Here is a 16,217-nt window from a genome sequence, read left to right as displayed (position 1 = left end):
GATTCAAGCGTAACAGTAAGTGAGGTTGGCCCAGGATCGGGCAGTGTTTCATTCTGCTGTGCATAAGGTCGCAATTAGTCGGTACCGATTCAATGGCACCTAACAACAACAACATGCTTGTTGTCAGAGCAACTGATCAGTGCAAGAAAAATATAAAAAATTGTTTTGTGCCATGTTATTGTTATTGTTGTTAAGTGCCATCTAATCAATACTGACTCATATAGATCCTGTATAGGGTTTCTGAGAAGCAGTTGGTGAGTTTGAACCACTGACTTTGTGGTTATAAATCCAGTGCTTATTCTATAATGCCAGACCAGGACTCCATTTGGTCTGCTAATCCATTGTTTACCACTTGACCCAACCACCAAATTTATTGTCTTAATCCTTGGTTACTCAGTCCGTTTCTGAAGTCTCACACCTTGGCCTTTGTTGTTGTTGTTAGGTGCCATTGAGTCATTTTCAACTCATAGTGACATAATCACAATAGAACAAGACACTGCCCAGTCCAGATTCATCGTCACAATTGTTGCCATGTTTGAGCCCATTTTTGCTTCCACTGTGTCTGTCTAACTTGTCGGCGGGGAGATCTTCCTCTTCTATTTAACCAAACATGCTGTTCTCCTCAAGGAACTGATCCCTCCTGACAGCATGTACAAAGAATATGAGGCAAAATCTTCCTATCCTCACTTCTAAGGAGCATTCTGGCTGCATACTTTCAATATGCTTCATCAGCACCATAACTCTGAAATCCTGGTATTGATTCTTTTATGGTCTATTATTATTGTTAGATGCCTTTATGTTAGTTCCAACTCATAGAGACACTATGAACGAAACACTGCCTGGTTCAATTGTTTTTATGTTTGATACCAACGTTGTAGTCACTTTATAAATACATCTCATTGTGAGTGTCTTCCTCTTTTTGGTGACCCTCTACTTTGTTGTTACTGTTGATGTTAGGAGCCATCCAGTTGGTTCCGACTGATAGCAGCCCTGTACGAACAAGCATTTGGTGGGTTTGATTTACCAACCTTGTGGTTAACATTCCAGTGTTTATCCTACAATGCCACACTAAGAACCTTATAAAGCATGATATCCTTTTCCAGGGAATAGTCCTTGCTGATAACATATTCAAAGTACATGAAATGAACTGTCCTCATTCTCGATTCTTAAGAAAGGGCATTCTGGCTGTACTTCTCCAAGACAGATTTATTAATCTTCTGAAAGTCCATGGTACTTTCAATACTCCTCACCAAAACCATCGTTCAAATGCACCAATTCTTCTCTGGTCTTCCTTATTAATTGCTCAGCTTTTTCATGCATAAAAGGCATTGAAAATACCTTGGTTTGGGTCAGGTGCATCTTAGTCCTCAAAGAGACATTTTGCGACAGATTTGCCCAAGGCATCATTTGATTTCTTGAGTGATGCTACCATGAGCATTGATTGTGGAGCTAAGTAAAATGAATTCCTTGAAAACTTTCATCGTTTCCCCATTTATCATGATGTTATTTTTATTTTAATTTCTTTACATTGAATTGTAATCCAGACTGCTGGTTGTATTCTTTGATCTTCATTAGTGTTTCAAGTTCTCTTCACTTTCAGCAAGCCAAGTTGTATCATCTGCATATAACAGGTTGTTAATGAGCCTTTCTTCAATCCTGACTGTGTTTTTCTTCATACAGCCCAGCTTCATGGATTATTTTCTCAGCATACAGACTGAATAAATATGATGTAAGGCTACATCTCTGATACATACCTATCTTGACTTTAAACCACATAGTATCCTCTTTTCTGTTCTGACAGCTGCTTCATGGTCTGTGTATGGGTTCCAGTGCAGTGAAGTGTTCTGAAATTTTCATTCTTCAAAGTATTGTGATTATAGTTTGTTATGATCCATTAGTCATCTTTTATATTGTTTGAAAAAGGTATTTGCAATGAAGTTATTGGTCTTGTAAAATTCTATCATGCTATCTCCAGCATCATTTCTATCACCAAGACCATATTTTCCAACTATTGATTCTCTTTGTTTTCCAACCTTTGCATTTCAATTATCATTTTGATTGCATGTTTGATCAATTTCAGACTGAAAAAGTTGATAGAATTCTTCAGTTTCATCATCATTGGCTTTACTGGTTGGTGTGTAGATTTGCATAATAGCTGTATTGAGTGGTCTTCTTTGTAGGTGTATGGATATTATCCTATCACAGTCAGCGTTTTACTTCAAGATAGATGTCAAAACTTTATGATGTGATGCCATTCTTCTTCAATTTGTCATGCCTGGCATAGTAAAACATGTAGTCGTCAGATTCAGAATGATTCAATGTGTTTCAGTATTCAATACTCTGGTGCTATCTCATAGAGTTCCACTGCTATTCATAAGGTTTTCATTGAATAAACATTCAGAAGTAGTTGTTGTTGTTTGTTGCAGACTTCTGGTGTGGTGCTGCCAGTTAATGTGGTAAACTATCAAGTTGGTTTGGATCATAAAGACCAGCAGTTCCAATTCACCAGCTGCTCCTCGGAAACCCTGTCAGAAGTAGTACATGTCTCCTTTTTCCTAGTCTGTCTTCATCTAGAAGCTCATCTGAAACCTATACACCATGGGTGACCCTGCTGGTAAATAAAACACAATTGAAACAGCTTCCAGAATGACAGCAACACGCAAGCCATCACAATATGATAAACTGACAATCAAGTGGTGGTTTCTTCCCATAGATGTAGTTAGTGTGATTCCTGTGTGTTCCATCTGTTGTTATTGTTGTTGTTGTTGTGTGCCGTGGAGTCGGTTCCGACTCATAGCGACCCCGTACAGGGTTTCTGAGGCTGTAAATCTTTACGGGAGCAGAAAGGCTCATCTTTCTCCCCCGGAACCGCTGGTAGTTTCAAACTGCTGACCTTGTGGTTCACAGCCCGATCCATAACCATTACGCTACCAGAGCTCCTTCTGTAGAGGTCCATATATAGTCTCTGTTTATGTTGTTAAAAAGGTATTTGCAATTAATAAGTTGTTGGTTTTGCAAAATTTATCATATCATCTGCAGCATGATTTCTATCACCAAGGCCAGATTTCCCAACTACTGGTACTTCCTCTTTTCCAACTTTCGCATTCCAATTACCAATTTTTTTTATGTTTACTTAGCTCAAAATATACAATAAACCACAATTCAAGCTTTTCTTCAGGTCAGTTTTCAATTATCATCATGCCCCAAGAGCTTTCAATTGTCTTAGAGGTCAGAACTTAGGCTCTAACCTTTCCTTCAAAGTCAACTGCTTGCCAACCCCACTCTCGTTGCTCAACTGTCTGTGACAGTTTTACCTAGTGTTTCAGACACCTTTACCTCCTTATCATCTTTCTCTTGTAGTCCTTGCTCTCCAAATACCACATCTCTTCCTGAGTTATTTAAGACTTTTCTTTTTTTTCTGCCTCTAGGTCCACAGCATCTTAATAATTAAAATGCTGTTTAGGGCTCACTTTTTGCCAACTGTACTAGACTTTCCCTGGTTAGTGTTTCATGTTACCAAGTAGTCAGTTCTTTATCTGCATGTATTTCTGTTCACCTCAGGTGATGGAATCTTAGAACTGTAAGTAAGCCCTTGTGATGCAGTGTGTTAATAAGCATTGTGCTTTTACCCAAAAGTTTGGTAGCTTGTGCTGTTCCAAGGGAGATGAGGCAGCTAGTTCCTTAAAGATTTACATCTCTGGGCATCCTTTGGAGTAGTTCTTCTCTGTCCTGTAATTCTGGTATGTGTCAGAAGCAACTCTATGTCAGTGGTCTGAATTTTTATATTCTTTTTTGTTTTGTTTGGAAGCTTATTTTCTTTCTTCTGTAGAAGCACCTTCTGAAGTATCCCTAACTTACATAGATCTGAGGAGCTACCTAGCTGCCCTATGTATGAGCCTTGTCATTTAAAACTTTGGTCACTGTACTCAAGCTCACCACACTATTCTTTAATATCTTTCCATAAATATCAGTAAACGATTTCAGCCACTGTTTTCTATCAAGAAAAAAAAAATTCAAGAATTTTATTATCCTTTCTTGTTTCATGAATTGTCTGGCACCCCAATCTCTTTTGCTTAAAGTAACAAAATCTTTTTATTTCTCGTGATTCTGAGTACTGAATTGGTTGTTTTCCTGCTGCCTGGCTTATTTGTGCACTTGTTTTTGATATTAGGTGCCATTGACTTGATTTCCACTCACAGTGATACCATGTGAAAGAGTACAACTTCCCCATAGGATTTTCTAGGCTATAATATTTATAGAAGTAGGTCACAGGTTTTTCTCACTGAGAGCTGCTGGTGAGTTAGAACCACTGACATTTTAGTGAGCAGCCAAGAGCTTAACTTCGACACCACCAGTACCTCCATATTCATACATCTTCAATTATCTAATACATCACCTAGGGCTGGAGACTCCAGGATGACTTCACTTATGTGTCATACAGTTGTGTCAACTGTTGATTTAATCATTCCTTCTCCTCCATGTGACCTTTTATCTTCCATTAGACTGGACCGGGCTTCTTCACAGCTTTCCTAAAAAGGTAAAAGGGATCTGCAAAGCCTTTTATTTCTTAGCATCAGATGCTACAGTGTCATTTCTGCTTCATTCTACTGATAAAGCAAAATGACAGCACCAACCCAGATTTAGGAAGAGAAAGAGTAGATTTCATCTCTCAAAGCACTGATAGACAAAGGCACATTACAAAGATGCATACAGAGTGCAAGGAGTTCTTAAGGCCATCAATTCCATGCCATCTACCACATTTACGTTAAGTCATCAAGAGTCATGAGTAAGGAAATGTTGGCCCTTCATCATATCTAAGATAAGGCTGTCCTTCCGGAGCCATCCTTTCCACCTACTCTCGGATTCTACTTTCTAATGTTACTTCAGCTTTTCCTTGACTACTGATTCTTTCGGTCATTCAACCTTGCTTAGTCTCCCTTTACAATAAACTGAAACTCTACTCAAACCTTAATTTTCCTAATGCCTGGAAAAAAGAAGCCCTGTTTTATTAGCATGATCCCATTTCCCTTAGTTTTAGCCACATCACTTGAAATGAATGAAGTCTACTATACACTCATGGAGTCCTGGTATGGCTCTGTGGGTTAATGGGCTGGACTAAAAGGTCAGTTTGAACTGCAAGCTCAGCTATTCAAGGTCACCAGGCACTCCTTGGAAACTCTATACAGGGTCATTATGGGTCAGAAGTGACTCTATGGCACTGTTATTACTATTATAATGAATATATTGTATATGATTCAATATCTTGGTTTTCATTTTACTTCAGGTGATAAAATCATTTTTCAGTCTACTGCACATTCTTAGCTATAATTTTTTTGTGACTGCCTAGTGTTTTGTTGAATGATCATGTTGATCATACTACTTTTAATTCTTTAATATATATATAGCACTATGAGATGTGTCTTTCTTTATTAAGCTTTTTCCCCTTATTTTAGAACCTTTTTTTTTTTTTTTCAAAGAATGAGTTTTAAGAAAGAGTTCTAGAAATAAGAAGTATGAGTTAAGGGTATAAACATTTTTATGGTTCTTTATGTTTACCAGAAATTACTTTGCAAAGGCATTATATTATAACTTGTTGTTAAGCACCATCAAGCCAGTTCCTTCTCATAGCGACCTTATATAGGGTTTTCAAGGAGCCACTGGTGGGTTAGAACCACCAACCTTGTGGTTCAAAGCCCAAAAAGGGGTAGAATGGGTTTTCTGTAGATCCCTTTGAATAAAACCTGTATTTATGTAAACAAGTTTTCTAACAATTTCAAAGAGTGGATTGTTGAACAGACTGGAGTCCTTGTGTGGTGCTGTAGGATAAGTTGTTATTGTTAAGTGCTGTCGAGTTGGTTCTGACTCATAGTGACCCTGTATAGGCTTTTTGAGGAGCCACTGGTGGGTTTGAACCCTTTTTAACATGACAGATTCTCAATTATTTCAGTTTTTAAAAAGTTGTGCACTGTCATTTGCACTTCTGTTATTTCCACCCTCTCAATGCACAGCCTTCGATATGGATTGCATCTAAATGTCAAGAAAACAAAAATCCTCACCACTGGACCAATAAACAACATTCTTATCAATGGAGAAAAGATTGAAGTTGTCAAGGACTTCATTCTTCTTGGATCAACTATTAACACTCGCAGAAGTAGCAGTCAAGAGATCAGACGACGTATTGCACTGGGCAAATCTGCTGCACAGGAACTTTTTAAAGTGTTGAAGAGCAGAGATGTCAGCTTGAGGACTAGGGTGCGCCTGACCCAGGCCATTGTGTTTTCAATAGCTTCATATGGATGCAAAAGCTGGACAGTGAATAAGGAGGATCGTAGAAGAATTGATGCCTTTGAGTTGTGGTGTTGGAGGAGAGTACTGAAAGTGCCATGGACTGCCAAAAGAACCAATAAATCTGTTTTGGAGGAAGTGCAGCCAGAGTGCTCCTTGGAGGCCAGGATGGCTAAGCTTCGTCTCTCCTACTTTGGACATGTAGTCTGGAGGAAACAATCGCTGGAGAAGGATGTCATGCTGGGTAGGGTGGAGGGTCAGAGAAAAAGAGGAAGACCCCCAACGAGATGGATCAGCCAGGTGGAATCATTGATGGACTCAAGTGTGGCAGCGGTAGTGAGGTTGGCCCAGGATCGGACATTGTTTCGTTCTGCTGTGCATGGGGTCGCTATGAGTCGGTTCCGACTTGATGGCACCTGACAACAACAACAACAACAATGCTATGAGTCAGAACTGATTTGATGGCACTTAACAACAACAACAACATTCCTTCCGAAATATCTTCTCCATGCTAAACATCCATTATTTTCCCTTAAGCAAATAATCTAGCAAAATTACAAGACTAGTAACCATCTAAGACATAGTCTCCTAACTACATGTGATTTTGCATGGGTCCCTCTTAATTTGAAGGTTCTTAGAATGGCATAACCCATTCAGAACACAGAATCATATCACTTTCCTTTTTCACATCTATTTCAACAAATGCAGCCTGAGGTCACATTAGCATTTTTGGCACTCTGATATACTGTTGGGTCATGTTTATTTGCTGTCAAATAAATCCCCCATCTCTTTTTCACATGAACTTAAAAGTAAGGTTTCCCACATCCTGTACTGATAATAGATAACATTATGAAGTTAAGTAAAGTCATTTACATAGTTTATTTTTAAGCTTTGACTAATTTAAGTTTATTATTTCAGAATGTTAAGATTCCTCTGAATTCTCAATAGGCATATTGATTTGCTAAATAAGTATCTTGATGCTGTCTGTCCACCTCTTGTCTGTCAGTTTGTCTTATTGTGGTGGCTTGTGTGTTGTTGTGACATTGGAAGCTATGTCAGCAGTGTTTTAAATATCAGCAGGGTCACCAATAGTAGACAAGTTTCAGTAGAGCTTTCAGACTAAGACAGAGTAGGAAGGGGAGGCAAACTGCTTCTGAATGGTTAGCCACTGAAAATCTTATGAATAGCATTGGAACATTGTCAGATATAGTATCAGAAAAATTTAAAAAAACATATGAATGGCAGCAAAACATTATCAGATATATTGCCAGAAGATGAGTCCCTCAGGTTGGAAGGCACTCAGAATACAACTACAGAATAAATGCCTCCAACAAAGTAGAGTTGATCATGATGATGCTAATGGAGGAATGCTTTCAGGACCTTTATTTGCTCATTGGGCACAAGCTTAAACGAGGAGAAATAACTACAAACATCATTAATAACCAGAGCATGGAATGTATGAGGTATGAATCTAGGAAACTTGGGTTGTGAAAAATGAAATGGAGTGCATATAGATAGATATCCTAGGCATTGTTGTTGTTAGGTGCCGTCGAGTGGGTACCAACTCATAGCAACCTTTTTCAGAACAACACCACCAAGATACTGGTACTGACTATTTTGAATCTAACAGTCATATGGTTTACTATGCCGAGAACAACAAATTCAAGAGCAGTGATGTCACATTCATTGTCAAAAAGAACATTTAAAGATGCTTGTGGAAGTGTAATGCTGTCTGTGATAAGATAATATCCATACACCATTAAGGAAGACTGGTGTCCTGGTGTGATGCTACTGTAGGATAAGCACTGGACTGCTAACCACAAGGTTGGCAGTTCAAACCCACCAGCCACTCCTCTGAAACCCTATACAGGGTCGCTTTAAGTTGGAGCCTACTCGACAGCACTTCAACAACAACAAGAAATACCAGTTAACATCGCTGTTATTCAAGTTTACTCACCAATACCTAAAGCCAGTGATGATGAAATTGAAGAATTCTACCAACCACTTCACTATGAAATTTATCACACATGCCATCAAGATGTATTGATAATTACTGGCGATTAGAATGCAAAGATTGGAAACAAAGAGGAAGGATCAGTCATTGGGAAATATGGCCTTGCTGACAGAAGCATTGCTGGAGCTCGCATGAGAGAATTTTGCAAGACCAATGACTTCATTGCAAATACCTTTTTTAAAACAACAAAAAGGGTACTATATACATGGGCCTCACCAGATGGAATATACAGGAATCAAACTGACTATATCTGTGGAAAGACAAGATGGAAAAGCTCCATATCATCAGCCAAAACAAAACCAGGGGCCAACTGTGAAACAAACCATCACATACAAGTAAAATCTGCTGAAGATAATTAACAATTAAAGCATTACATTACCAGGGAACTACCAGGAATTGGGAGTCCTGGTGTGGCACTGTGAATTAATGTGCTAGACTACAAAGTTGTCCAGCAAAGTCAGTGGTTCATTCTCACCAGTCACTTCTTGGAAACCCTATACAGGGTCATTATGGTTTGGAACCAACTCGATGGCACTTAACAACAAACACCAGGAATTCAGGAGTCCTGGTCTGGCGCTGTGGGTTAATGCAAGGCCAATTTGAGCTACAAGGTTGGTGGTTCAAGCTCATCAGCCACTCCTTAGAAACTCTACACAGAGTTGTATGACACAAAATCGACTTACAGCACTTAACAACAACAACTACAACCAGGAATTCAAGCTGGAGTCAGAAGAGGACTTGCAACTAGGACTACAATTTCTGGTGTCAGATGGATCTTAGCTAAAAGAAGAGAATAGCAGAAAGATGTTTTCTTGTGCTTTTCTGAGTATACAACGGTATTAGACTATGTGGATCATAACAAACTCTGTATAACGTTGTGAAGAATGGCTATTCCAGAACATTTAACAGCAGCCTAACTGTTAAAGGCACTATGATACTCGGAGTCCATAATAAAGATATAAATTATAAGACACTTAAAAGTTGGATGTCCAGGATATACTTCTACAGGTTCATAAGGAACGTGTACGTAGTCCAAAAGACAGTTGTTTGAGCAAAACCAGGTGATTCTGAATGGTATAAAATCAGGAATGTACCATAGGGCTGTATCCTTTCACCAAACTTACTCAGTCATTATGCTAAGCAAATAATCCAATAAATTGATTATATGAAGAAGAATGTGGCATCAGGATTAGATGCAGATTCATTAACAACCTGCAATCATTCATACCACACAACCTTACTTGCTGAAAGTAAAGGGGACTTGCAATATTTACTGATGAAGGTCAAAGATGACAGGCTTCAGGATGAATGACCTTTTAATACAGAGAAAAATTCTCACAACTGGACCAATAAATGACATCATGATAGATAAAGGATTGAAGTTGTCTAAGACTTCATTTTTCTTGGATCTATAATCAATGTTCATGGAAGCAGTAGTCAATAAATCAAACTATGTATTGTATTAGACAAATCTGCTGAGTAAGACCGCTTTAAAATGTTCAGGAGTCAAGATGTCATTTTGAAGACTAAGATGTGCCTGACTGAAATCATATTTTCAATCACCTCATATGTAAGAATTGAATAATAAATAAAGAAGGCCACAGAAGAATTGATGCATTTGAATTAAGTGTTGGCGAAGAGTATTGAAAGTACCATGAACTGTCAGTTGTGAGGATGGTGCAAGACCAGGCAGTGTTTTTGTTTTGTTATGAGTCAGAGCCAACTCGACAGCACACAACAACAAGAATAACAACAACAATGGACTGCCAGGAAAACAAATCTATCTTGAAAGAAATGCTGTCAGAATGGTCCTTGGAAGCGAGAATGGCAAAACTTTGTCTCATGTATTTAGGAACTATTATCAGGAGGTCCCAGTCCCTGGAGAGCATCTTGGTAAAGTGGCAGGTCAGGAAAAAAGAGGAATTGATAAAGTGGCTACAACAGTGGGCTCTAACATAACAACACTTGTGAGATGGCACAGGATTAGGCAGTCTTTTCGTCTGTTATGCATGGGGCTGCTATCAGCCTGAACTAATTAGACAGAACCTAACAACAACATCATCGTCAGTCAAGTCATTAATGATGTTGTGATGGTGGTTATGGTGGAACTATGTTGTTGTTAAGTGCCATTGAGTCAGTTCCCACCCATAGCGACCCCATATAGGGTTTCCAAGGAGCAGCTGGTGAGCTTGACCTTGCAGTTCAAATGGCTTTGCAGTCCAGCGCATTTACCAACAGCGCCACACCAGGGTACCATTATGTCTGTTATGATTCTTAGTAACCCTGAAATATTTATGGCAGCAGAAAGCCTTATCTTTCTTCCACTGATCAACTGGTAGATTTGAACTGCTGACCTTATAGATAGCAGCCAAACTCGTAACTCACTATGATACCAGAGTGCCTTAATAAAGGTGTAAACTAAGAGAATACCAAGTTGGATGTCTACAATATACTACTAAGAGTTCATATTTAGTTGGTAACCTTCAGAATCTTTAAATACACCTTTTTAAACATCAGTGAATCAGCAGCTTTTGTTGTTGTTGTTAGGTGCCCTTGAGTCAGTTCCAACTCTTGTCGACCTTATATACAACACAACTAAACACCAACCAGTACTGTGCCAACTTCATAGAGATTTTTATACTTGATCCCATTGCTGTGTCCACTAAGCCAACCTATCACATTGGGGTTCTCCCTCTTTTTTACCGACCCTCCACTTTACCAACCATGATGTCCTTCTCCAGGGACAGATACCTCCTGATAATATGTCCAAAGTATGAGAGATGAAGCCTGGCCATCTTGGCTTCTAAGGAGTATTCTGGTTATACTTCTTCCAACACAGGTTTTGTTGTGTGATTCTTCTTCAGGCAGTTCATGACACTTTTTCTGTTCTTCTCCAACACTATAACTGAATTGCATCAATTCTTCCATATTTGTTGTCCAACTTTCACATGTATATGAGGTTATTGAAAATACCACGGCTTTGGGTCAGGTGCTCCTTAGTCCTCAAACAGACATCTTTGCTATTGAGTTTTTAAAAGGGTTTGTACAGCAGATCTGCCTAATGCAACACTTGATTTGATTTCTTGACTGCTGCTTCCATGAATGTTAATGGTGAATCCAAGCAAAATGAAGTCGTTGGCAACTTCAATCTTTTCTCCATTTATCTTGATGTTATTTATTGGTCCCGTGGTGAGTTTTGTTTGTTTGTTTGTTTTGTTGTTGTTGTTGTTGTTTTTTACAAAGAGGTGCAACCCATATTGAAGGCTGTGGTATTTGATCTTCATCCGTAAATATTTCAAGTCTTCTTTGCTTTCAGAAAGCAAGGTTGTATCATTGTCATATCTCAAGTTGTTAGTGAGTCTTCTTCAATTCTGACGTCATGTTCTTCTTCATATAACACAGTTTCTCAGATTATTTACTCAGAGTACAGATTGAGTAAGTATGGTAAAAGAATACAACCTTGGCACATAGCTTTCCTTATTTTAAACCATTCAGTGTTCCATTGTTCTATTAAAAAAACGTCCTCTTGGCCTACAAACAGGTTCCTCAGGAACACAGTTAAGTGTTCTGAAAAATTAATTCACTGCAATTTTGTCCATAGTTTACTCCAATCCACACAGTGAAAAACCTTTGTGTAGTCAATAAAGCATAGGAAGACATCTTTCTGGTATTCTTTGCTTTCAGCCAAGATCCATCTTATGTTATCAATGATGTATATCGTTTCATGTCCCCATCTCAATCTGATGTGAATTTCTGGCAGTTCTCTGACAATATATAGTTGCAACCATTTTTTGAATTGCCTTTTGTAAAACATTCCTTACATGTAATATTAATGATACTATCCTATGATTTCCACATTTAATTGAATCTCCTCTTTTTGGAATGAGCACAGATATGGATTTCTTCCAGTCAGTTGGCCAGATAGCTGTCTTCCAAATTTCTTGGCAAAGAGGAGTGAGTGTCTCCAGTGCAGTACAAATTTTTGAAAAGTTTCAATTTGCATTCCATCAATTCCCAGAGCCTTCTTCTTTGTTAATACCTTGAGTGCACCTTGGACTACTTCCTTCAGTAACATAGGCTATTGATCATATGTTATCTTTTGTAATGGTTGAACACTGACCATTTCTTTGGGTACAGCATTTTTCCATCTTGTTTTGATGCTTTCTGCATCATTTAACATTTTGTCCATAGAAGCCTTTAATATTGCAAGTCAAAGTTTGAATTTCTCCTCAGTTCTTTTCAGCTTGAGAAATGCTGACTATGTCCTTCACTTTTTGTGTTCTAATGCCATGTTGTTTGCACATTTCATTATAATATTTGGCTTTTGCTTCTCGAGCTGCCCTTTGAAATTTCCTATTCAACTCTTTTATGTCCTCATTTCCTCCATTTGCTTTAGAAACTCTACGTTGGAAATCAAGTTTCAGAGTCTCTTCTGATACTCATTTTGGTGTTTTTCTTCTTTCTTGTCTTCTTACTGACCTTTTGCTCTTCCTGTATGATGTTCTGAATGTCATCCCACAACATCTCTCATTTTGGGTCTTTAGGTTCTAATGCATCAAATTTTTTCCTTATTTGATCTCTAAATTTAAGTGGCATATGCTCAAGGTTATATTTTGGCTCTCATGATTTGTTTTAATTTTCTTCAACTTCAGTCTGAACTTGCATATGAGCAGTTGATCGCCTGTTCCACAGTATGCCCTTGGCCTTGTTTTGATTGATAATATGGAGATTTTCCACTGTATCTCTTTGCACAGATGTAGTCAGTTTGGTTTCCATGTATTGCATTTGGCAAGTTCCGTGTTCAGAGTAATCTTTTATGTTGTTTAAAGTAAGTATTTTCAATGAAGAAGTCATTGGTCTTGCAAAATTCTATCATGTGATTTCTAGCATCATTTCTATCATGAAGGTCATTTATTCCAACTACTGATTCTTCCTCTTAGTTTCCAACCTTTCCATTTCAGTTGCCAATAATTATAAATAAACCTTGATTGCATTTTTTTTATCAATTTCAGACTGAAGAATTTGGTAGAATTTTTCAGTTTCATCATCCCAGGCTTTAGTGCTTTGTGCATAAATTTCAATAATGGTGATATTGCTGTTCTGCTTTTTAGTTGTATGAATATTATCCTATCACAGACAAAATTATACTTCAAGATAGATCTAAAACGTTCTTTCTGATGATGAATGTGGCACCATTCCTCTTTCAATTTTTCATTTACTGCAGAGTGCTTATATGTGGCAGATTATATGTGAATGTCAAATTCAGAGTGGCCAATATCAGTCCATTTCACCTTACTAATACCTAGGACATTGATGTCTATGTGTTCCATTTCATTTCTGACAACTTCCTGTTTTCCTAGATTCATATTTCACACATTCCATGTTGTGATTATTAATGGTTGTTTGCAGCTGTCTCCTCATTTTGAGTTGTACCCTCCATTAACAAATGAAGGTCCTGAAAACTTTGTATGTTGGCATCATCTTGGTCAACTGTAAGGAAGCAGCTCTTCCCAGTTGTATTTTGAGTTCCTTCCAACTTAGGGACTCATCTTCCAGCACTGTATCTGGCATTGTTCTAGTGCTGTTCATCATGTTTCAATATCCAGTATTCTTGTGCTGTCTGACAGTTGCCCACTGCTATTTGTAAGGTTTTCAGTGGCTAGACTTTTATAAGTGTTCTACCTCTTTTCCTTCCTAACCTGTCTTAGTTTGGGATGCTGATTGAAACCTAGCCACCATGGGTGATCCCTCTGGCATTCAAAATGCTGGTGGCATAGCTTTTAGCATCTCAGCAAACTGCAACCTGTCACAGTACAACAAACTAACAACATCTGTTGGTCCATCCAAATACTTTAACACTCAACCACATTCTTACATTCTCTTCTTGAGAGGCTTTGTTAAATGAGTTGTTGAAACTATAATGAATCATGCTTTTTTGTTTGTTTGTTTCTATTAATCACTATTACAGTGATTTTATAAATTATTTTTAGTCAAAGAAGACAAGTGACTTTAAAGCAGACTTCATGGCTGCCCTTATTCTCTTAGTGCTTACAAACTTTCATTTTTTTTAGATGCTTACGTCATTTCCTACTCATAATGACCCCTTGTACAACAGAATGAAACACTGCCCAGCCCTGTGCCATCCTCACAATCTCTGTTATGTTTGAGCTCATTACTGTTGCTATACTATCAATATATCTCATGGAGCGTCTTCCTCTTTAATGTTAACCAAGCATGATGTCCTTCTCCAGGGTCTGGGTCCTCCTGGTAACATGTCCAAAATATGTGAGACAAAGTCTTACCATCCTCACTTCCAAAGAGCATTATGGCTGTACTACATCTTCCAAAACAAGTTTGTTCACTCTCATAGGTGTCCAATGGTATATTCAGTATTTTCCAATATCATAATTCAAATGCATCAATTATTCTTCAGTCTTCCTTATTCATTGTCCAGGTTTAGTATGTACATGAAGTGATTGAACTACCATAACTTGAATCAGACACACCTTAGTCCTCTTAAAAGATGACACTTTGGTTTACAAACTAGTGCATACTAATATTAAATTGTATGTTGATCAAATACTTGTATTTCCTGACTTTTTTTTGAAAGATCTGTTTCTTGTGGGGAAAAACATGTATACTTGTATGTGTATTTACACATTTTGCTTACTAACACAGTTGCAGATTTAAACAACAACTAATTATTTTAGCCACCAATAAAAAAAATGATATAAATTAATAAAACAAATCATTTAAGTGCTATTCTGAGATTTCTCTCTTATCTGTTTCATTTGTAAATTCAAATCAACATGTGATTTGGGGAAGGCACTCTGCAAGTAGCTAAATTGCTTAGAGAAGATAGATACCTGCTCATATCTATAGGAGTGACATAAAACTAATCTTAATGTAACTAAAAGAAAGGGTTTCTCATTGTTCAAGACATTAATTGAGTTATTTCACTTCCAGGGTACTGATTGGTTCTCCTTTAGTTGGACAACCAAAGAACAGGACTGGAGATGTCTACAAGTGTCCAGTTGGGAGAGGTGAATCACTGCCTTGCATAAAATTGGATCTACCAGGTATGTAAAGGCAAAATACAAAATATTATGCAAAATCATGCCCAATTGTTGTTGTTGTTGTTAGGGGCCATGTAGTCAGTGCCGACTCATAGCAACCTTAAGCACAGTAGAACTAAACACTGCCTGATCCTGAGCCAACCTTACTATTGTTGCCACACTTGAACCCATTGCTGCTGCCACTTGGCCAATCCATCTCGCTTGGGGTCTTCCTCTTTTACTCTGACCCTCCACCTTACCAATCATTATATCCTTCTTCAGCGACTGGTTCCTCCTAACAATATGTCTGAAGTATGAGAGACGAACTTTGGCCATCCTGGCCTCCAAGGAGCACTCTGGCTACACTTCTTCCAACACAGATCTGTTTGTTCTTTTGGCATCCCATGGCACTTTCAATATTATCCTCCAACACCATAACTCAAAAGCATCAATTCTTCTATGGTATTCCTTATTTACTGTCCAGCTTTCACATGCAAATGAGGTTATTGAAAATACCATGGCTTTGGTCAGGCACACCTTAGTCCTCAAGCTGACATTTTTGCTTTTCAACACTTTAAAAAGGTCTTGTTCCGCAGATTTTCCTAATGCAATACATCATTTGAGCCCATTACTGCTGCCATTGTATCATTCCATCATTCCATGTCACTGGAGGTCTTCCTCTTTTCTCACTGACCCTCCACTTTACCAAGCATGATGTCTTTATCCAGGGACTGGTCTCTTCTGATAATATGACTGAAGTAGGAGAGACAAAGTCTGGCCATATATGTCTTCCTATATAGATTTGTTTGTTCTTCTGGTAGACCATAGTATTTTTAATATTTTTCTCCAATACAGTAATTCAA

The 16,217-nt window shown here is 38.1% G+C and overlaps 1 protein-coding gene across 1 annotated transcript in view; it reads left to right on the top strand.

Annotated features, from left to right (window-relative positions):
- The window catches only part of ITGA1 (integrin, alpha 1), a 182,509-nt gene that overhangs the window by 37,190 nt on the left and 129,102 nt on the right, over positions 1–16,217 (top strand). The window contains exon 3 of the mRNA XM_006865762.1: positions 15,266–15,378. Coding sequence (XP_006865824.1) covers positions 15,266–15,378 — 113 coding nt within the window. The remainder of the gene's footprint in view (positions 1–15,265; positions 15,379–16,217) is intronic.

This window comes from Chrysochloris asiatica, unplaced genomic scaffold (assembly GCF_000296735.1).
Source record: "Chrysochloris asiatica unplaced genomic scaffold, ChrAsi1.0 scaffold00082, whole genome shotgun sequence".
NCBI classification, from domain to species: domain Eukaryota; kingdom Metazoa; phylum Chordata; class Mammalia; order Afrosoricida; family Chrysochloridae; genus Chrysochloris; species Chrysochloris asiatica.
The sequence above is the reverse complement of the archived record's forward strand: the minus strand, read 5'-3'. Positions and strand labels throughout refer to the sequence as shown.